Source organism: Vombatus ursinus, unplaced genomic scaffold, assembly GCF_900497805.2.
Source record: "Vombatus ursinus unplaced genomic scaffold, bare-nosed wombat genome assembly UNPS02001287.1, whole genome shotgun sequence".
Taxonomy (NCBI): domain Eukaryota; kingdom Metazoa; phylum Chordata; class Mammalia; order Diprotodontia; family Vombatidae; genus Vombatus; species Vombatus ursinus.
This window is the reverse complement of record NW_020941065.1, coordinates 19,941,205-19,962,178: the sequence shown is the minus strand read 5'-3', so window position 1 is coordinate 19,962,178 and position 20,974 is coordinate 19,941,205. Positions and strand designations below refer to the sequence as shown.

The 20,974-nt window shown below is 53.9% G+C and overlaps 1 protein-coding gene across 4 annotated transcripts in view; it reads left to right on the top strand.

Moving 5' to 3' along the window:
- The window catches only part of EIF4ENIF1 (eukaryotic translation initiation factor 4E nuclear import factor 1), a 48,916-nt gene extending 28,224 nt beyond the window's left edge, over window positions 1-20,692 (top strand). For 3 of the 4 annotated variants that reach the window (XM_027863865.1, XM_027863873.1, XM_027863858.1), the window contains exons 8-19: window positions 691-826; window positions 1,066-1,245; window positions 1,814-2,046; window positions 6,057-6,128; window positions 6,702-6,885; window positions 7,854-7,933; window positions 8,216-8,355; window positions 12,945-13,029; window positions 14,542-14,671; window positions 17,320-17,661; window positions 18,303-18,467; window positions 19,369-20,692. In XM_027863865.1, coding sequence (XP_027719666.1) covers window positions 691-826; window positions 1,066-1,245; window positions 1,814-2,046; window positions 6,057-6,128; window positions 6,702-6,885; window positions 7,854-7,933; window positions 8,216-8,355; window positions 12,945-13,029; window positions 14,542-14,671; window positions 17,320-17,661; window positions 18,303-18,467; window positions 19,369-19,610 — 1,989 coding nt within the window. In that variant the 3' untranslated portion in view covers window positions 19,611-20,692. The remainder of the gene's footprint in view (window positions 1-690; window positions 827-1,065; window positions 1,246-1,813; window positions 2,047-6,056; window positions 6,129-6,701; window positions 6,886-7,853; window positions 7,934-8,215; window positions 8,356-12,944; window positions 13,030-14,541; window positions 14,672-17,319; window positions 17,662-18,302; window positions 18,468-19,368) is intronic. The other variant, XM_027863880.1, reaches the window with a different exon arrangement.
- Window positions 20,693-20,974: the final 282 nt, after the last annotated feature.

Sequence of the window (20,974 nt, the reverse complement as noted above, 5' to 3'; positions counted from 1 at the left end):
CTTTCCTAAACCCAAAACCGGTTTCCAGTTTGCCTGGCTAGGACTCAGAGAGGACCTCATTGTGAGGGAAGAATTCTTTAGGGCCACTTCCACTTGCTGTCATGCTTAACTTGAGCCGCCATGGTTCACACAAGGTCTGAGCACGGGCAGTGGCTCTATTACCATTCTCTAGCACCTTGACTCCTTGGGCAAAAGTTGCCCCTGCATCAGGGTGTTCTGTTTAAAACATTAAGTAGAGTGACAGTCATTTAGCCTCCCCATCTGCCCATTCTGAGCTCCTCAGCTAGGATGAAGTTGTCGAACTTTGATGGCGAGACCTTCACGGGCCCACTTTCAGGTCCCTCCTGGTCAGAGCCTGTGTTCCCAGGAGGGATTGCCTGAAGGGCGCGCCTGGCCCTGTGTCGGTCCTGAGGAGAGCATGGGCTGCCTGAGGGGACAGAGGATGGGAAAAAGGAGCATTGTATGAAATGGAGACTTCGTACAAGTAAAGAATTGGTGGTTAAATGTGGCCACGTGGGAGCTGCTCAGAAATGAGGCAGCTTCTGGGGAAGAAAAGTAAGTTCAAAAGCTGCTGCCAATCCTCAGTTCTGGAGGCAGTTACAAAGTAAGTTCCCTTTCTGATCTCAGTCAAGCACACTGACTCCTTCCTTTCCTAGGGCGGTTCTTTAAAAGTGTTCTTCTCCTGTTTAGATGATAGAAGATGTTCTAGGAGAAGGTTCCGTCTCCGCCAGCAGATTTAGCAGATGGTTTTCAAATCCTAGTCGATCGGGAAGTCGCTCCAGCAGCCTTGGGTCAACGCCCCATGAGGAATTGGAGAAACTTGCAGGTAACGTGGCAGGTAGTCGTGCTCTGGTGAAGAGGCCTTGGGTGACACGAGGCTTCGGGGTCAGCGACTGATGGCCTAGTCACACTTCCAGCTTCTGCTGCCGCTGGCTGTGGGAATGCGGCCCTCCCTTATTGGGAAGCTCTTCCACCCCCGTGCCTCCCCCAGCCTCCAAACACAGAACATTGGTGTTCGATCCTCTAGTGCCACTAGTCCATCTCTCCTCATCCTTGTTCGTCCAGGTTTGGAACAAGCGATCCTGTCTCCAGGCCAGAACTCAGGAAATTACTTTGCTCCTATACCGTTGGAAGACCATGCTGAAAACAAAGTGGACATTCTAGAAATGCTTCAGAAGGCCAAAGTGGACCTAAAGCCGCTTCTCTCCAGTCTTTCTGCCAACAAAGAAAAGCTGAAAGAGAGCTGTGAGTTCCCAGGAGGGGCAGGCTTGAGGGGGCCACTTGTGCCAGGCTCCACAGGGGAATATGCAGATTGACACCTGACCCTCATCCTGTGGCCCTTCATGGGGGTGGGGAGGGGGCGCTTTAATTGAAGATAGCTTGAGATGCCAGGGGCAGACAAGGCCTGGTGGTGCTGGTGCTACGGAAGGAGAAGAGCTCTAACCGAAGCTGTCACTGGAGCCTCAATTGACTTACCCTTAGCTAGTGGAAGAGTCAGGGGAGACTGTTTTGGAATTAAACATTTATGACAAATCTCCACTGTTGTGGTTCCTCATCCGGCTTATCCAAGGCCGCCCCCCCCCCCGCCCCCATCCACCAAGAGCAGGACTTGGGCGAGGCAGGTTTGTCCCTAAGAGGGGTCACTGTTGTGCTTGTTTCTAACTGGGAGAGAGAGAGAACCTCTCACCTTTTTCTCATTAGTGGGGTTCCCACTGGTGTGGGGAGGACTGGGTGAGAGAGCCCACACCATGCGCTTTACTAGTGGCCTAGCATTTGCTGACAGACCGTTTTTCTTTCTCCGTCCATTCCGCAGCGCACTCAGGGGTTGTGCTCTCGGTGGAAGAGGTGGAAGCTGGGCTGAAAGGCCTGCGGGTGGACCAGCAAGGGAAGAGTGGCCCTCCCTTCCTGGCCGAGCGCTCCGAGGAGGCCCTGAGTGCCGTGGCCAGCTCTCGGCCGCTGGCGAAAGATGGCGACATGTCCGCCTTTAATAAGCTCGTGAGCACCATGAAGGCAAGCGGCACTCTGCCTTCCCAGCCCAAAGTCAGTGTAAGTAGTACACATGAGTCATGCTCCTCACCTCCCCAAGTCTCAATAAATGCTTTCAAAACCTGGGATCCAGAGTATGGTGGATGTTCTTGGTAGGCGCACCGCCGTGGCATAGCCGAAGCATCCTCTTGGCTCCGCTGAGCTGGGCACCTTCATGCGGACGTGGTGTCCTAGCGGGCCCAGCACTCCCCTTATGGGGGCTTTGGAGGAAGAAGTGGATCTGACAGGTGTTCAGGTAGAGTTTTATCCAAAGTGAATTCTTCCCCAGCCCTTTTTCTCTCCTCTCCCTGTCTAGGCGGGGCTGACCTCACTGTCGTAGAGTAGAATCATGGAGGCCTGAAACGTTCTCCTTGTGCTAATAACTTAAGGATTGGTGGGAAGGTCGTGGGTGACAACTGTATGTTCATGAGTGTATTTCTAGTGTTTGGGGATTAGTGTGAAACCTGAATTTGTCTTTGGTGGACTTGACCATTTATGGCACATCTCTACCGTTGTGGTTCCTGATCCAGCACAGAAACCTGACTTCACCATTTGCAATTTGAGCAGAGAATGTGAGGTGGTGGATAACATCCCTTCAAAGTGTGCTGACCATCGTACAGAGCAGCGGGTCACAAGCTTGGCATCAGAAAGGAGCTCAGAGTAGGTTCGAGATCATTGGGTCATAGCTGTCAGCCAGCTCGGACTGCTTCCGTTTTTACAGATGACAAAACCAAGGCCTTGGGAGGATGAAAAGTTGGCCCTTGGACCCCGGAGCCAGTACTCTAGCATGACAGCCGGCCTCAGGGCTTCTGAGGACAGAAGAGGAGGCTGACCTCTGGGCGTTTTGATGGAGTGGCTCTATTCTGGCTAAGCATTTTGTCTTTCATAAGCATCCAAGGGAATGTAACCTGTTTTGATGTTGTGCTGTGTCGTTCCAGTGAAGCCTGGCTGCCATCTTGGGCGGGAAGCCCCTTTCTTCTGAGGACTAGGCTGATGGGAAGGTCAGACGCAGTCAGGGCTGTCCCCTCAGAAGCAGGCAGGGCAGGGACGCTGGGGTGGCACATTTTTGCCTGGAAGTTAGTTTCCTCTCGAGTGCCGATGAGAAAAGACAGTGTGTTCTGTTTTCAGTCAGCACACTGGAAATGTTTCGACTCCATACCTCTAAAACTTCTGACACTTAGGTGATGAAAATGTCCGTGAGATCGCTCTCATCTCATTCTAGTCACTTCTGTGAGACTGTGTTCAGGCCAAGAGATTGCCGCCTCCCTGTGCCCTTAGTAACAGGGAGCGTGAGCATCTCCATGATGAAAACTGTGCAGATGGCAGTTTTCTGCTTGGTCCTTCGTGGAAGGGGCCCTGCCTACCTTCTGGACCAGAGGCTAATCCATTAGGGAATGCTCGGCCCCCTTCAGCGACATGGCAGTTGTGTCTCTCATGCCTTCTGTCCCACTGCTCCACTTGGCTGTTAAGTAGCTTCCGGGTGTCCCGTCAGTGGACGTCCTCGTGGCCAGCCATACTTTTAGAAGGCTTCTGAGGAATGGGATTTTCCCTCTTCTCGATAGGTGGATTCTCTAGGTGTTGCCCTGTAGACTGAATGTAAGATGTTGCCCTCCAAATGGTTTTAGACCTTGCAGGCCTGCTGACATCGTCTCTCTGAAGAGAGCATCTTAGAAAAGTGCAGATGGTGTGCGATGCCCCAGGGGTTAGAATTTGCCTTTTGGGGGAGATCTGAAGGATTTAGACTGTGGTGAATGTCATGGATGCAGAGCTGGAAGGGACCTGAACCTAAGGGCCTTCCCAGGTGCCGCATTCTGGGGTGCTCTAAAATGTCCCTTCTGTACCTTCTGTTGTGTCGAGCTGGGGCTGTTTACCTTGGTTGTGTCCTCCCGGACCCCTCAGGCAGGCAGTCTGCTCAGAATCCTGTGTTTAAATGCCATCAGCTGATGACCAAGGCAGCCAGTTCTCTTGAAATAGTGACCGGAAGCCCACGCACGTTCGCAGGCTCCAGGTGCTCTGCATGTGGGTAGTTTTCCAGCTGACCTGAGAGGCTGGGGTTGGGAGGGGCGTTGGCATTCAGCTCTTCAGCTTTGTTGCCCCTCAGCACAGAGAAGGACGTTGTGATTTGGGAACAATTTGGCCAGAAGCGTCTCTCTTGCTTGATCTGTAGAAAGAATGGGTTAGACCAGATGATCTAAGAAAACCTCCGTCTGACACTGGATGTACTTCTGAGTTTGCATATTCCCATGTTGCAGTATCATATTGGGGTTTTATATTTCCTGGTGTACATATCCTGTATCAATGAATAAAATGAGCTACCACTACCTGCTTGAAGGGGTTCATTACAGAGGAGGACAGTAATTGCTGATGTCTACTTTGCACTTACTATATGCCAGGCACTGTGCTAAGTGCTTTACAGTTATCTCTTTTGAGCCGCTCAACCACCCTGGGAGGCAGGTGCTGTTATAATTCCGTTTTGCAGATGAGGAAACTGAGGCAGAGGTTAAGACTTGCCCGAAGTCATACAGCTAGTAAATGCCTGAGGCTGAATTTGAATTCAGGTCTTCCTGACTCCTAGCCTTGGAACTGTATCCATTGTACCACCTCGCTGCGTTTGCCTTTCCTCCAGCTGTGGTGTAAATGAGAGTTCTGATTGAGCCCAGCCTAAGGGGAGGGCACAAGAGTGGCCCTCTTTGAATTTCGATGTAGAGCACTCGCACAGCTCCTGAAGTGGCTTTCTTGTAATTGGGTGGGCTATTTAGAGACCTTGCCATCCAACACGATCTCTGGGGGTTCAGCTCCGTTTTCTTTGTACAGGTAGAAATCTGTTGTGCTTGGATTCAGATTTGAATTGTTGAACCATACAAGGGCCTAAAATAACTTCCTTTTCTTGGCCACTTCTTTGGTGAGACCCTATAATTTGTGCTCGAATCCAGTCCCTAAACCAGCAGGAAAAGCCACCGGCTTTAGAGCTGGCTATAGCAACTGCAGACCTGCCTGGGGGTGGGGAAGGGTGTGCAGCTCCTTGCTCCTGCCCCCCCGACCAGCAAGAAGGAGCCTCCTGAGAGTTAAGCACTAAGCTCCCTGCTGAGGAATTGGCTTGGTCAGGGCCCTCCAAGCCCCTGCAGGAGCTCAGGGCTGTCTCCATTGCTTTTCCCCTAATATGTCGGAGTTTGAATGGGTGTGGAACTTGATTGTGCCTGACATCAGAAAAGGAAGGGCCCAGTTGTCTCTCCAGTGCATTGTTTTTCATCTTGTTGGTTGAGAAATGAAGGCGACAAGAAAAACTTTGGTTCAATAAATGTTCTAGATGTCCAGTGGACAGAGGCGTGGGCCTGTGAATTTACAAATCCTTACTCGGCTTAGGAGGGTCAAGACACCTGGCTCGCACTAGTAGAGAATGAAGCACAAGTGCTCAGAGTTATGGGTAAAATGCTGTTAGAGTAGAGAGCTGAGGAGGGCAAGAATACAAGGAGATCGGTCTGGAACAGCAGCTAGGAGAGGCTGAAAGCTCGATGCGCCAAGTAACATTGGAGCAGGGCCCGAGTGGACGTTCCACTCCCATAAGGCAGGTATCTTTATGTTTGCCACTTGGAGTTCTCTTTGAAATATGACCAACACTCGGTCAAACTGAGGGCCCTGGCTTGGATGCTCACTTTCTCTTCAGCCTGTCACTGCAGTCTGTGTCTGTCTGGTGTGGCAGTATTGCCATTGGAGGCAGTGGCGAGTGAGGCTGACTGGGGGGCTGGCGCCTGCAAATACTTGCCAGGAGGATGGTGCTGTTAGGTCAGAGAGCCTGGGAGCAACAGGCAGCCTTGTGCTGTGTGTGTGTGTGTGTGTGTGTGTGTGTGCGCGCGCGCGCATGCGCGTGCGCCTCTTCATTTTCCCCTCTTTGAGGGAATCCTTGTGATCCTAGGTTTATAAAATTTGAAAATGCCAGCAGCAAGGGATGCTCTTTTTCTTGTCTTCCTTGACTTTTAACTCGAGTTAATTATGTACATAAAGGTTAAGTGACGTTTTCCTCTGACTTTTAGCGAAACCTTGAAAGCCATTTGATGTCCCACACTGAGATCCCAGGGCAGGCTCTCCCTAAGAACATCTTACAGGTATTTTTTCTTCTGAGGCTTAAGTTTGCATCTCTTCTAGTGCATGGACTCCCGTCCCCTTGGGCTACTCTCACTCGGTTAAACTGAGAGGAGAAAATATGAAAGTTTGACTCAGTTGGCTTGAGGAGGCTTTTCCCCCATCATTCCCAGCTCCTGAGATCTGATCCGACAGGGACGTCGGAGATGGCCCAGGGCCAGCTCCGTCGGATGTGCCTTCCTGCCATTTTGGGCCCTCTCTAGGGAAGGAGGGGACGTTCCACTGACTGGAAGGCCGCTCTCCTCTTGGTAGTCAGAGGCGCCCAGAGACTGCTGGGCCCGGGCCTGCCTCCTGGGGTAGAGTGCGCTACACACGGTGTGGCCAGCTCTGCGGTACAGCGCATGAGTCTTGGCGCTTTTGTGTTGTCCAGACATAGTTACTTATTCATAAGGGACTTGATCTTTTCCCCCAAGTAGTTGTGGGAAGTGCTTCTTGAGTGTTCAACTGAGCATGGGGGAGGGGGGGTTGTGTGTGTGTGCTTGCTGCTGGGGGAAGAGATGAGTGCCATTCATTACTCAGCTCCCCTTTCTGTCCAGGAGCTTCTGGGTCCACCAGTTACGATACCTGCTTCTTCTCATCTCCTGAGTGGCCTTATGGGGAGCCTGGAGCCGACAGCGTCACTGCTGGGCCAGAGAGCCCCCTCTCCTCCCATTTCGCAGGTGTTTCCAACCCGAGCGGCCTCTGCAGACTACCTGCGCCCAAGGATACCTTCGCCTATTGGTAAGTAGGCCTCTGCGAGATTGAAAACTCGTTAGGCCATGCACGTGTGTTCCCTCTGTGCAGGCATGCCCAGGGGGGAGAGAGAGGTCGTGATCTTTTTGGCTCTCCAGGATGTGCCAGGGCATCTTAGTGGGGTCGGGGGCTCCAGAATGAGGATTTTGGTTCTAGTCAGTGTTACCATTGACAGCTCGTGTGTTTGTGAGGCTTGGAGGATAACCCAGGCCCTTCCCTCGCTAGCGTGTGAGGGACATTGTAAAGTGTAAGTAGCGGTCTATTTTACAGATAAGCAAATTAAGGCTCAGGGAGATACAGGGACTTGCTGGCTGTCCAGCGAGCATCAGAGCCAGGATTCAGCTCCATTTGTTTTTTGTTTTTAGTTATTTCATCATGGCCCCACTGTCTGTCGCTTTGGCCTCCTTGAGCCTTCGTTTCTCTGTGAAACTACTAATAAATGGTTATCCTTTCTCTCTGGCCAAAACCAGGCCTTAAAGCCTTCTCCCTCACAAGCAGATTTGCAAGCACCTCTGGGGAAATGGACCTTCCTTTACAGGGTTTCTTAAACTTGACCTACTGTAGTAGCTGAGGGAGGACGAAGGAACACAACGGACCTTTTGGGGTGAGGGGCTGTCTTGGGGACTGCCTGGGGTCTGGTGACCTCACTGACTGGAGGATAAGCACTGGGGACACAGAGGGGAGACCGAAGCTGTCTCTGTCCTCGGGGGGCTTGCCTTCTGTGGGCGAGACAAGCACAAATTTTGGCAGATGAATCCGGGTAAATGTTTGTCAGAACATGGCCTCGAAAGCCATCCCGCAGACCTTGGGTCTCCTTGTGGATCCTTGGAATTGTCGTTGTGCCCGAGGCGACGTGACTGCCCCTTGGCCGGGTCTTGGTGGCGCAGGGTCACTTGGAGGGCCTGTCACACCCCGCTGTCCCGTTCTGGCTGACCTTTGCCTCGTGTTCTGCACAGGTTTCGCACCCAGTTCTCAGCAGTTGCTCGGAGATCCGTTCCATGGAATGCGCAAGTCAATGAGCCCTGTTGCTGCCCAGGTCAGGCCGAGCTCCTTGAGAAGCAGGTGGCTCTTGGTGTTCAGTTCTAGATCTGGATGGTCTTGCTGTGTCCTCCCCCCTGGCTTTAAAGAGTCTGTAGAATTATGGTTCTACGTGGCCCAAGCTTAATGTTGTTTGCAGAAATAGCATTCCTCCAGAACCCGTTTTATGGGGCCCTTTTCCTGACGTTAGACCCCCCGAGGGTGGGAGCAGGAGCGGGAGTGGGGCACTGTGGAGGAGGCCTGGCTCTGGCCTGCTGACCTGTTCTCTGTCCTTGAGCAGATGAGCCAGCTGGAGCTGCAGCACCCTGCCCTGGAGGGGCTCGGCCTGCCCCATGAGCTGGCCATGCAGGCGGCCAACTTTTACCAGCCCAGCTTCGGCAAGCCCCAGATGGACAAAAGCAGAGATGGCTTTAGGAACAGGTGTGCTTTCACAGGAGTAAGCTGGGCTGGGCTACATGGAAAGCTCCACGGGAGCAGGGCGTGGTCTTTGTCCCAGGGCCTGGCACCCAGGTGCTTAGTGAATGCTATTGATCAGGCCCCTCTGGATACTTGGGGATTTGATGCATTTTTTTAGCACTTGTGTGTGGGCTAGGCACGCTGACAGAAGAGACCAGCCCCTGTCCTCAAAGAGCTTCATTCTAGTGGGGAAAAGGTACACATAGAAGGCTGTAGTCTGGGAGGGCTTCCTGGAGAGGTGAGGAAAGGGGCTTCTAGGTGTGGGTGCAGTCAGTGGATGACTGCACGTGGGAGGAGCGTGCAAGGCTGGCCTTGGGCAAAAGGGAGGCACCAGTAAAGTGCCTCCTCGTGAGGGTGGTGGGGCTTTATGCCAGTGTTGGGGAGACAAAACAGCGAGTTGTGGTCCCCCATACTTGAGCGTCTCTGACATGCTGGGGGCATGAGAGACATGTAGACTGACCAGTACAGAATGGAGGAGGGTGAATGCAGAGCTCTCTTCTCTAAGATTTGGGGGGTTAGGAGGAAAGGACTCAGGGCAGGCTTTGTGGAGGGGGGAGGCATTGGCTTGGGTGGGGAGAAGAAGGGGGGTGCATTCTCAGCATAAGGAGTGTCAGAAAAGGGAGGGGAACTTGGAACAGGAAGAATCCATTCCGGAGGGATTAATGAATCATCTGGTTTGGCTGGAACTTAGGAGGAGCAGTAGGAGACTGCTGGGTTGGGGCCAGATTTGGAAGAGCCTTGAATGCCAGACCTGGGATCTGCTGCCTTTATCTTTGGTCCTCAAACCTCTCCAGGTTGGGACAAAGGTCTGGATGCCTCTTGGAACAAGTGTTCTTGTTGGCAGCCCACCCCCAAACCCCCAGACATTGGCATGTAGTCTTTTGTCTTGGGTTGTTTCTGTTTTGGACGTATGTCGTGTCTGTTGGTGGAAGGATGTGGGCATCCCCGCAGTCAGACTCAAAATATACCTTCTGAACTCGAGTTTGTTCCTCTGTAAAGTGTGGGATGGTCCTTGCTGTCCACGTGTGGACAGAATCACGAGGGCTCTGGCTTGCTCCCCCTCCCTGAAGGGGCTGCTTTAGCCGCCTTTGCTTCTGCAGGTGGTGTCTCTCTTCCTGTCGGGTTTGAGACGGTTGACCTAAGGCTGTGTTCCCTGACCATCCTCGTCTTGTGTGACTGTAGGCAGGGCCAGTAACTGGCATCTGTGAACTGCTCCCAGGCCTGACATCCAAAGTCAGCAAACACTGAGCACTTGCTAGTTCTGGTCCTGGGCTAAGCACTGGATTTAGAAAAGCAGTCAGGCCTGCCCTGGAAGAGCCGCTCTTCTAACGGGGGCGATATGGGTCACTAACTAGGGATGTGCAAGGTGGAGATGACAGAGGTAAAGAGGGGAAGGCCCTCACAGCTGGGGAGATGGGAAAAGCTGCCTGAAGAGGGTCTTTGGGGGAACAGTGAGGTGAGTTTGTGGAAAGGAGATGGGGAAAGATGGAGCCAGGAAGGGGGCTTGTGTGTCTGCTGACAGCAGTAGAGAGCCAGTGCTGGCCGCGGGGGCAAACCTAAGTTTGGGGAAAGCTGGACACCAGGCAGGAGGCACTTGCAGGGTCCAGATGAGAGGTGCTGAGAAGTTGAAACTAGAGCAGAGAGAAGGGAGCAAAGCGGAGGCAAGACTTGGCCCCTGATTGGATCTCGAGGAGGGGGCAGTCGAGGGGGACACTGAGGCTGGGAGACTGCTGGTCCCCATAGTGGTGATGAGTAAGTTCAGAAGAGAGAGTGTCATCCACAGGATTTGTGGTATAGGATGTCCAAAAGGCAGTTATTGATGTGAGACTGAAGCTGAGGAAAAAGATGAGGCCAGGTATATAGGTATCCAAAAACCTTGGAGCAGTTTTCAGCTATGAAAGCCTTACTAGTTTAAAACTGCCTCCCAAGACTTTTGGAACATCCTAGGTGGGTCTGAGAGTCTCAGCAGAGAGAATTGAATCCACAGAAGTGGATGAGATCACTGAGCACAGTAGTCTAGAGGGAGATCAGAAGACGGCCCCAGACAGAGCCCTGGAGGACACCCCGAACTAGGCGGTGTATCTTGGGTGATGAACCAGAAGAGTGAAGAGAAGTGATGAGACAGGCAGGAGAAAAACAGCGAGGAGGTAGTGATGAATGGTGGTCCAGAAAAGAGATCCCTGGGGCCTCCAGAGGCCTATAGGCCACTCTGGGGACTTGTGACTTCCTTGGTTGCCCAAAGATAGGGTTAGAAAACAAGAATTACAATCACCCATGTGGAGTGCTTGGGTAACTTTCTAGTCAGTGTTGGAAACAGAAGTAGCTCATCTGCATCCAGACCAGACTGTTTAAGCCTTATTTAGCCTCAGGGATATTGTCTAAGTCTCAGCTACTCTGCATTTTGCTGTTCGTTAGCAGCTCTAGGCTAGGCACTGGGGCCACAGACTTGAAAGATGGTGGCCCTATGCCTTACAACTGCCAAGTGAGTGTAGGGAGGTCTAGATGCATAAATGCAGGACACGCCAGTATGGCCAGAGGTGAAAATGTGATCACAGTGAAGGAAGGAATGAGAGGGTGAGGACCATTTGAGGAGAGAACTTGGAGCTGGAGGAGATAAGATGTCAGCTCATCTCGGCCTTGGATACCAGTGTGTCTGAGGATGTAGGACTAGAAAGGCCATGTGTTACGACTGCCTCGTTTTATAGGAGATAAGATGTAACTGTCCAGGAGCTGAGGTGAAGGTGAAACCCAAGTTCTGACTCTCCAGTCCAGTCTGTAGCCCAGTTTATCCCACTGTGTCCCAGCGAAGATGACAATGAGGAGCAAAGACCCTCTAGGTGTAGGGAGACCAGCCATGCACAAATGAATCAATCAGCGGGCATTTATTAAGTGCCTACTGTGTGCCAGATGCTAGGAATACAGGCATTGAGACCCCCTCTTCACCTTGGGAGCCTCTGTGGGGCTCTTTTTTTATTTGTTTTAATTTTTTGGAGGGTGGAACTTCCTCCCCACCCCTAGGATGGGGGGATTGCAGAGGGGGGCAGTCAGCACCGAGAAAACCCTAGGTCTAGCTGGGCCAGATTCGTATAGTGTGGGACAGGAGAGTGATGTATGAGACTGGAGAGAGAGGCCACAACCGGGTTGTAGAGGGTCTGAAAGCCAGATGGGCTCCTTGGTGTTTCATCCTCAAGGAAATGGGAAACTACTTTCTTATCGTGCTTTAGGAAAATCATTTGAGGAGAAAGTGTCTGCAAAATGAATTGGAGGGCGGTGAAATTGGAAGTCAGTGCCGTAGCCAAGGCTGGCTAGAGGGGGGGGGGGGGGGCCACTAAGCTTAAGCTAAGGTGGTGCCTTTGTAGGAGAGGGAGAAATGGAGAGATGTGACAGTGGTTTAGATGTGTTGGAGGTGGGAGAAGAGCGTCAGTGGTGATGTCGAGGGTGCAGAGCCTGGGAACCAGGAAAGATGGCTGCTACCTTTGCGTAGAAAAGTGAGGTCTGTTTTGGACATGGTGAGTGTGAAAGATTTGGGAGCCACAAACGGCCTTGAGGCTTAGGTAGAGATTCGGGCTAGACTGAGAGTGCGTCTTAATTTAGTATTGTGGAAGAGGATAGTAAAATCCATGGGAGCTGGTGAAGTTACCAAGAGAATGTGGAGAGAAGGCTCAGGCCGGGTCCTTGGGGAGCACCCAGAATTAAAGGGGCTGAGGGGTGGACAGACAGCACGGGGACGGGAGCCCAGAGAGAAGTGAGCAGGCTTCCCGGAGGACGTCCTGGCCAGTGACCTGGGGTCCTGCAGAGAGGTCAGAATGGGGAGCCCCGAGAAAAGACCATCAGAGTTGGCCATTGAGATCACTGGTCACTTTGGAAAGAAGAGGTTTGGCTGAGAAAAGAGTTGGATGGTCACTTGAGGGGAGTAGTTGGGGCTAGCTGGTTAAGAGCAAAGAAGACTTGGGTAGCTAGGAAGGCCCATATCGGGGAAGCGCTTGCCGCTCTGTAGCCGTCAGACACAGATTCCAAATGTTTGAGGACCCAGCAGATGTGGAAGCTGCCCATGGACACTAATCTGTAGGAGATGGGAAATAGAGAAGGGAGACGAGGGAAAATCTTGAGGGAAGAAGCAAAGGGCTGGGTCGGGGGTGCTTGAGGCATTGGGGAGACCGAGGCCTGTTGCCAGGCTGAAGGCAAAGGCTTGGTGAGGACATAGGCTGTTGCAGCGTTTGGTCTCCCCGTGTGCCCCAATCTCCTCAGCAGGCTGGGAGAAGAGGGGGACAGCAGCTTGAAGAGAAATCGGTCAGCCCGTGGGAATGGAGGGTATGCTGGGGCGAGCTCCCATTTGAGGTCGGCTTTGGCCTGGGGAGCGGTGGTGCGGGACCAGAGCAAAGCAGGAGAGCGTCCAGGGTGGGAACGGGGCAGGGCTGTTGGCGTGTACTCCCTGACCTTGCAGAGCCCTCGATTTACAGATGCCCCGGCTCTGAGGCAGGATCGGGGGTGGGGGGGGGAGGCTTGTGGCCAGAGCCCGCTGGTCTCACTGACTGGCTGACCTTTGTTGACAGGCAGCAGCGTGTGGCCAAGTCGCCAGCCCCTGTGCATCGAGGGAACTCTGCTTCTCCTGCGCCTGCCGCAGCGGTCACAAGCATGGTGAGTGAGGGGGGGGGCATCCACGCTTATCCCAGAGATGCTTCACCCCCACCCCCACCACTGAGGCCGTGGGGGTCATTGCCCTATTGAGAGTGAGGAGACTGTAATTAGCAGCGCACAGGACAGGAGGTGGGGACGAGATTTGGGTCGGTGGCGCCTGCTTCGGCAGCCTCAGAGCCTTGTTTCCTCTTGTCCCTTTTTTGTTTTTTCTTCTTCCCTTAACTGACATTATTTACTCTCCCTTCTCACATGCACACACAGCCCTTTGTAAACAGTACGAGGGGTCAAGCAAAACGAATTTCCCACGTTAGCCGTGTGCAAAAATGTGTCTCCTTGGATGGCCCGAGTTCTCCACTCCCTCTTGGTGCCCCCGTGCCCTGAGGTAAAACCTTCCATGCAGGGCACATGGTAGAGTGTGTCGTCAATGTTGGGGTTTGAGATGGTGGAAAGAAGCCCTCAGCCCCTGGAGGGTTTTTGAAGGCCAACGGAGGGGCAGTAAGAACCACCACGCTCGTCCGTGTCGTTGGACTTGGGAGGAAGGGGCCCTCACCGCTGGGGTGAACGGCCATGCTTGAGGGACTTAGCTGGTCTTTCATTGTTTCTGCGACCTATTTGTTCATCATCCTGAGGCTAATCTGTAAACTTCTCCAGGCTGAGCTGAGCTCGTCCTTGAATGATCTTGTTACCAGGCCAAAGCCTTGTTAGTTCACTCTATTACAGCAGGTGGCTTGTGCGGGCTGTGGCTGTGATCAGAGATGATTTGGCTCCACTTTCCAATTTAGATTTCTTGTGGGTCACATTATGCTGAGTTCCTGCCTACACTGGTGGCAGACCTGAGTTATCAAATATCCCCTTGTATGAAGAGGGCTCTCCCAGGAGGGGTGGAGTTTTAAAGGGACCGTCATTGTCCCAGAAGGACTGAGAGGCAGCATGATGCAGTAGAAGGAGTTCTTTTGGAGAAGGGGGAGAAGAAAAGGCTGGGAAGCTGGCTTGGGTATCTTTCTGGACAGAAGGGAATAGAGGAGCATTTGAGCTGAGCAGACGGTAATGACCTGGTGTGGGCACTCTCACCAAGAGGACCTTGGAGGGGCCCGGTCACTGGATGACCCTGTGGCCTTTGTCGCAGACTCTGTACTCAGGCTTGTTCTGGCTGGCATTACGCATCTTTTTAATGAATTCACATAGGATAGTCCGTCGGCCTCTATCCTCCTGGTCCTTGGTTTCCTCACATGTAATGGGGGCAGAGTGGACTGGCCCAGATGGTGTCCGAGGTCCCTTTGGCACTCATTCTAATTGGTGACTACGCCCTCGAGGCCCGAAGGATAGCGTGACTGTACCCTTTGTCTTGGCCTTGACCTGCCCGAGGGGAGGCAGATGGGGAGTCGACAGCTAGGGCCTTCCGTGATCAGCGTGAGAGGGGAGGCAAGCCTGGATCTTGGCCTTGGCCTGGCCAGGCGTGGGGCGTGGGCAGTCACAGGCCGGACGTTTGACTCTGGTTGCTTTTGTTTGTAGCTGTCTCCTTCCTTCACTCCTACCTCAGTGATACGCAGGATGTATGAGAGCAAAGAGAAGAACAAGGAAGACCCCATTTCTGGAAAGCCAGCCAACGATGGCAAAGAAGAAGGCCAGAGGGCAAACGAAGGTACTGAGCCCGGCCGGAAAGGTGGGCCACAGGTCCAGATGGGTTGTGATGCGCTCTCTGGGTCCCTGTAGCTCAGGTCAGCCTGTGCAGGTCTTGAGACTCGCCACTGTGATGTCGTTGGTAGCAGGAAGAATGGTCCAGGGCCCCTGAGATGCAAGGGGAGGGCTTGTTCCTCTAACAGGTTCCTCCTGGTATGGCTGGGGTGTGCTCTGGCCTGTGATCTGTCCTGGGGACAGAGCCGGTCTTTGGGAAGGCATCCTTGCTTAGTGGGAGAAGAATAGGGGAAAGGCAGTGCTGACTGACCCTGACAAGAAGCAGGCTGGGGAGAGTCTGAGCCTGGTCAGCACCTGGGGGACTTCGGGTGAGATGTTTCACTGACCTTTGCAATGAAGGGGCTGCCCTAAATAACAACTGTAATTCTGCAGCCTTGGGGTCCTTAGTGTACTCTACCACTGTAGAAATTGAGGCTTTTCCAGGAGGGCTGACCATTGAATAGAGGGAGTGTAACAGCAACCAAGCTGATGCCCCCTGCAGCTGGGCCTGAACTGGGCTCCTGCCCTCTGGCCCTCTGTCTTGGAAAGAGCCTCCACTCATGGTCCTGATGAGGATTTTCTGAGAAGAGCGGAGGCTAAGCATAGAATCAGGTCAGGAGTATGGCGGTGCCGTGCCTGCATCCTCTAGGTTAACCCCCATCTGGGGCACGCCAGCTGTGCTATGTGATGTGCGCACAGCCCCGAACCCCACATAGAGGGCAGAGCAGTCGACGTGGGCCAGGGCTCCCCAGAGGTGGTGTGGGTCGTTCACCAGCTTGCTGGCACGGGTGATCCCAACCTTGTCGAGCCGCACCACAGGGAACGTGAGTTACTGAGCTGCAGGCCTCAAACCGTGTTGCCCAGTAGCTTCCACCTTTATTGCCCGCCCAGCTCATTGCAGATGTAGACAGAGATGTTACCTAGGGCTTGTTTCTTACTGACTACACATATAAGAAGCACACACATAGCAGCAAGGGGCACGTGCCAGCTCTGTGTCTCTTTGGCCATGTGTCCGTCATTGAAGATTCCATAAACCAGGTGGGTGCTGTCCATAGTCCCGGCCTGGGGAGGGTGAGGGCCCCCAGGTGTTGCTATTTGTAGAGGATGTTGGGCGAGCTGCAGGGATCTTCAGAACAGTGCAGAGCCCCCTACCCTGAGATTGAGAATCGTTAAGCAGTGTGACCTCACTGTCCAGCCAGGAAACGAGAAGTGGTGACAAGTGACCGAACTGTCCAGTTTGTCACTGTGTGTGAGGCACTGCAGATTGACAACTTGAGGACTGACCAGGAGGCAGGTGGGCCAGATGACCAACCTCCAAACTGTTGCCTGAAATGAAGGCCAGTGTTTTTATTGCTAATATTCTCCCATTGATAATAGCGTGAAGGCTCGAAAGCACGTCAGAAGCCTCACCTCCTAGTTTTAGAGGTGAGGAAAGGGAGGGGCTAAATGATGTGACCAGTAAGCCAGAAAAGACTGGAATTTGAGACTGGCCCAGTGGGTGGGGAGGCTGCACCGTATTCCACAGCTTCTCCGGGGCCACTCCTTACTTGTAAATTAGACGCTCTGGGTGTCTGTGTCCGGTTTTGGTACACTTGGCTCTTCTCAGCAGCGCAAGGATCGAAGGAGATTGCTGTCCGCGTCCAGAGAGAACTCTGCGGTCTAAATGCGGATGGATGGAAGCCAACTGTTGGCTCTTCTTTTTTTCCTTCTGTTTTGTTCTTTCCCGTTTCATTAGCTCTAACTGTTCTTTGCATCATGACTAATGTGAAAGTATGCTTAATATGAACATAGAGGTAGAGCCTATATCAGACTGCACCCCATCTTGCGGGGGGAGGGAAGGCAGGGGGAGAAATTTTAAAACTCAAGCTTATGGAAGTAAATGTTGAAAACTAAAAATAAGTTAAAAAAAGAAAGGATGGGCTGGTCAGAGAGAATGGAAAGGAGAGAGAGTCCTCATGCCTTGTCTCAAGAGAACATGAGGAATGTCCCTCTTTGATTGGGAAGACCTCTTGGGTGACCGTGTGGGAGGACAGGGTCCCCAGCCTAGCAGGGTGAACAGATGTGGTCAGTTTGGAGGCAGCCTCGAGTCAGACCTTTACGGGAGTCCGACCTGGAGAGTGCAGGGTGAGCCAGTGTGGTGGGAGGGAGCTGAGAGCTCCTGCCAGGTGAGGCAAGTGTGGAGGAAGGGGCATCTTCAGTCTAGACCAGAGGGAGCAGAGTCTCGGACACTGTCACTGTGTGGCAAGAGCGAGGCCCTGATGCCGTCTTGATGCCGGTTCTATCGCCAGCCTCTTGGTCACGTCTCTGTCTCCCGTGCTGGTGACGTATGGTGGGGTGAATAAGGGCCAGGTCATGTGGTAAAGAGGAGTTACCTTGAGACTGGAGGGTGAGAGCCTGGGGTCCTGGGCCCCCCATGACCGTGACACACGCGTCATTGGTCATCCCTCTGGGCATGCTTTCCGTCTGCAAAATGAAAACGTTCTTGCCTCACCTCCCTCCTTGGGCGGTGCTAATGTAAGACAGGGCCTGGCAAAGCTCACGGAAGTCAGTTCCACAAACGTGGGGTTTAGGGGGTCTCGGGCCAACGTTGTAATAGAGTGTTTTGCATCATTGCAGAAAACCTTCTGTTGAGTTCCATGGCGAATCCAGACCGTGACACTTCCCCTCCCATGAACCCCAAACTGTCCACGCTGCAGCGATCGACATCTTCCACCCCCTTGTCCCAGACCAACCGCTTCACCAAAGAACAGGACTATCGGCCTAAGGCAGCAGGCAGAAAGACCCCCACGCTGGCCTCCCCAGTGCCCGGGGCTCCTTTCCTCCGGCCCGTCCACCAGGTCCCACTCGTCTCCCATGTTCCAATTGTCCGGCCTGCTCATCAGTTTCACCCAGGCCTGGTCCAAAGGATGCTAGCCCAGGGGGTCCATCCTCAGCATCTTCCATCTCTGCTTCAAGCTGGTGAGTTTCCCTTTTGTAGGGGGAGCTGGGCTCAGCTGTCTGGCTGGACTCCTGAGCATTGTTGGTGTCTGGAGCCTGGGCCCTAGAACAGGGACCGTCACTATGCCAAGCTGTGTGTGCTCTCCTTCCCCCTACCCAGGGTGGCAGAAAGACCCCTGGGTAGGGGTGTCCAGGCTTCACTGTTTCCTCCTTTTAGTAGGACCAGGCCATTTCACCTGCTGGGCCTCGGTTTCCCCCCTGTAATGAGAGGCTGGACAAGTTGACTCCTAATCAAGGTGTCTCCAGATCCAAGATCCTTCTCTCTAGAGTCAGAGGACCCAAGTTTGAATTCTGTCCCTACCACCTAATAGCCCTGTGACCCTGGGCAAATCTGAACTTCTGTTTTCTGATCTGTAAGATCTGACGTTGGACCAGATAAAGGTTTCAGCGCCAAAATCCAAGATTACTTGGTTGGCCTAAAACAGATTTCTCGTCATAGCTGCTAATCCCGGGACTTTGGACATGTCGCCATAGGCCAGGTTTTTGGGACAGCCATCATAAAGGTTTGGCACATGACCCAAAAGACCCTCTCCTCTCCCTTAGTGTTCCCCAGGGTTACTCCTTAATTCACCAAATGGTCGCGCTTCTCTTTTCTCTGACAGGTATGCTTCCTCCTGGGATGGACTTGTCTCATTTGCAGGGAATCTCTGGCCCTCTCCTGGGGCAGCCCTTTTACCCCCTCCCTGCGGCCAGTCACCCTCTCTTGACCCCTCGCTCGGGGACGCCTCTGCAGCTCGCAGTGATGCAGCAGCAGCTGCAGCGGACAGGTAGGCACGAGGAAGCACCCCTGGCTGGGCGTGGGGGTCAGTGTCCAGGAGGCCGGGTGTTGGCACTGCCCGGGATGTTCCTGGGTCAACCTAGCTGGACGTGCAGCTGTGTGCTCTTGGTGCCTGGTGCTTTCTAGTGACAGGCTGGCCACAGAACCCACCGGGATTTAGGAGTTGTGTTATCATAGATGGGCGTTGGGGCCCAGCGGGCCCAGCTGCTCCCTTACTGGGAATCCCTTCCACCACATCCCCAGCACGGGTCCCTCCGAGCTCCCAGGTTGGGCAGACCTCTTGGCTGGTGGGGCCCCAGCGTGAGGAGGGTGCCCCTCTGGAATCGGGTGCGGCTCGGTCCAGTTCTTGTCCTTGCAGATGACCATCGGGTCTGCCGCAGACCTTCCCTGCAGGGGATCCTTGTGTCGCCTGGTAGTTGCCCCCCCCCCCCCCCCGACCTGCCTGGGGAGATCTGGAGGGCAGGGCTGGTCTGGCCTTTCTTTCTGTCCCCAGTGCTGAGCTTGGTGCCTGGATGGTAGACACTCGATCGATGCCTTGCTGGGGCAGGGGAGCAGCAGTCCTGATGTCTGGCTGCCTGGCTGCTAGGTCTTTGTGGTCCCCGAGGGCACTGCCGAACGTTGGCACATCTAGACGTGGCTTAGACCCGACCACCCCGCTCAGTGGACGGCTCTGGGCTGGGTGTGTCCTAGATTCTCACAGGGTGGTTTGTCAGTCTATTCCAAATGTGCCAGGTGTTTAGATTCCCTGTGGGGCATCTGTGTCATTGTGCACGCCCCCAGATTTACCCCCGATCTTGGTGCTGGTCTTGGTTTTGCTGTTCCTTGGGTGAAGCTGGCTCGGCCACCAGACGGACCTCTCTGTACACTCACAGCCGTCTCTGTCTCCGCAGTCCTCCATCCCCCAGGCTCTGGCTCACAGGGAACAGCCATTGGTGTCCAGACGCCCCCCCAGAACCTGTCGGGCCGGCCGGGCCTGCCCCACATTCCCCCGCAGCTGGAGCACCGCCCCAGCCAGAGGAGCGCCTCCCCCGTGGGCCTGGCCAAGTGGTTCGGCTCGGACGTGCTGCAGCAGCCCCTGCCCTCGATGCCCTCCAAAGTCATCAGCGTGGATGAACTGGAGTACAGGCAGTGAAGCGGAGCCAGGCGAGGGGCAGCGGGCGCCCGGGCACCCAGCCAGGGCTCCAGGCGGCACCGGCCGCTTCCCCGTCTGTGGGGCGCGCTGTGCCCCGCTCTCTGAGAAGCTTTGGCGAGCCAGTGTGGCCGGGGAGCAGAGCCTCTGGCGAGCGGCGGCTGGACGGCCTGGCCTTGCCTCCAGCCTGCTGAGCCCTCTCGTCCTCGTTTTTGTTTTTTTTGTATGATATGTGAATGAAGTGCAGGTGGCCTCAGTGAGAGGCAGCGCCTAAGGGTTCCTTCTGCAGAAATAAATGTATAGAGCCTCGTGTACAGACTTTGTGTATAAACCCTTTTGTACAGATCCACAGGATGGCTTTTTTGGAACTTGAGCTGTACATAACAGTGGCTGGACTCCCTCTGTTAAGCTTTACTTGTGTCTACACTTCGGAATTTTTCATTTAATGTACATCTGGGACTTTTCCTTTTTTTCCACCCCTTTTTTTTGTTTGTTTGATTAAAGTTGCATATGCCAAGTGTGAGTGGAGTGAGTGAAGTTGTCCTGCCTCTTCCCCCCCCCAGTCTGTTTGGGTTAGTCCCCCCCAGCTGGGGATGCAGTGGGGCCCTGCCTGTCTCCCTCAGTAGACTCCCAGTGACTTCAAGGAGGGTGACCTAGAGAGAAGAGGAACAGATTACATCCGTCTTAAGCCTCTTCACTGGAGCTGGAGCCTGCCGTGGAGGGTTGGGGGGTGGTCTTTGGAGGGTCACGTTGTGGTGAATGGCTGTCCTTGCCCTGCCCTTCCCCTACTCGGGTCGCTGAGTCCACGCGTGGAGCTGCCCCTGGGGATGGGATGGGCCCTGGCTCCAGCTGCCCTCACTCGGAGCTGTTTCTCCTCTCCTGATGGCCTCGGGGAATGGTGGGCATTGCTAGCCCTGCTCTTGCAGGAGGTGTCCCAGACCCTTTTTAGTATTACAAAAAAATAAAAAAAGCTAGTGCCGTAGAGGAATGTGCCACTGACCCCTGTGTGCTGTGCAGTCTCCAAGCTCGTGTGTAAGACTGTTTCCTTTCCTCATTGTCTGTAAATAAAGTCAATTCTACCAGCCTACAGTGTCTGCTGCTCATCAGAATAGATAGGGAAGGGCTGCTTCTGGGGGTCCCAACCCCGCCCCATTTGTTGCCTCCCTCCTGCCGACGACAGAGCCCTTCTGTTCCTCCTTGGTCCGTGCCTTTATGTGGACGAGTCCTTGTGTGTTGGGTGTTTGTAGATTAGTGATGGTGAGTTCACCGGCCAAGGGTCCTCTGGTGATTCTGTTCAAACCCAGAAGGGCCTAAGACGGTTTCCAAGCAGCCAGGCCAGAGTGGGCCCACTCCTTGCTACCAAGAGC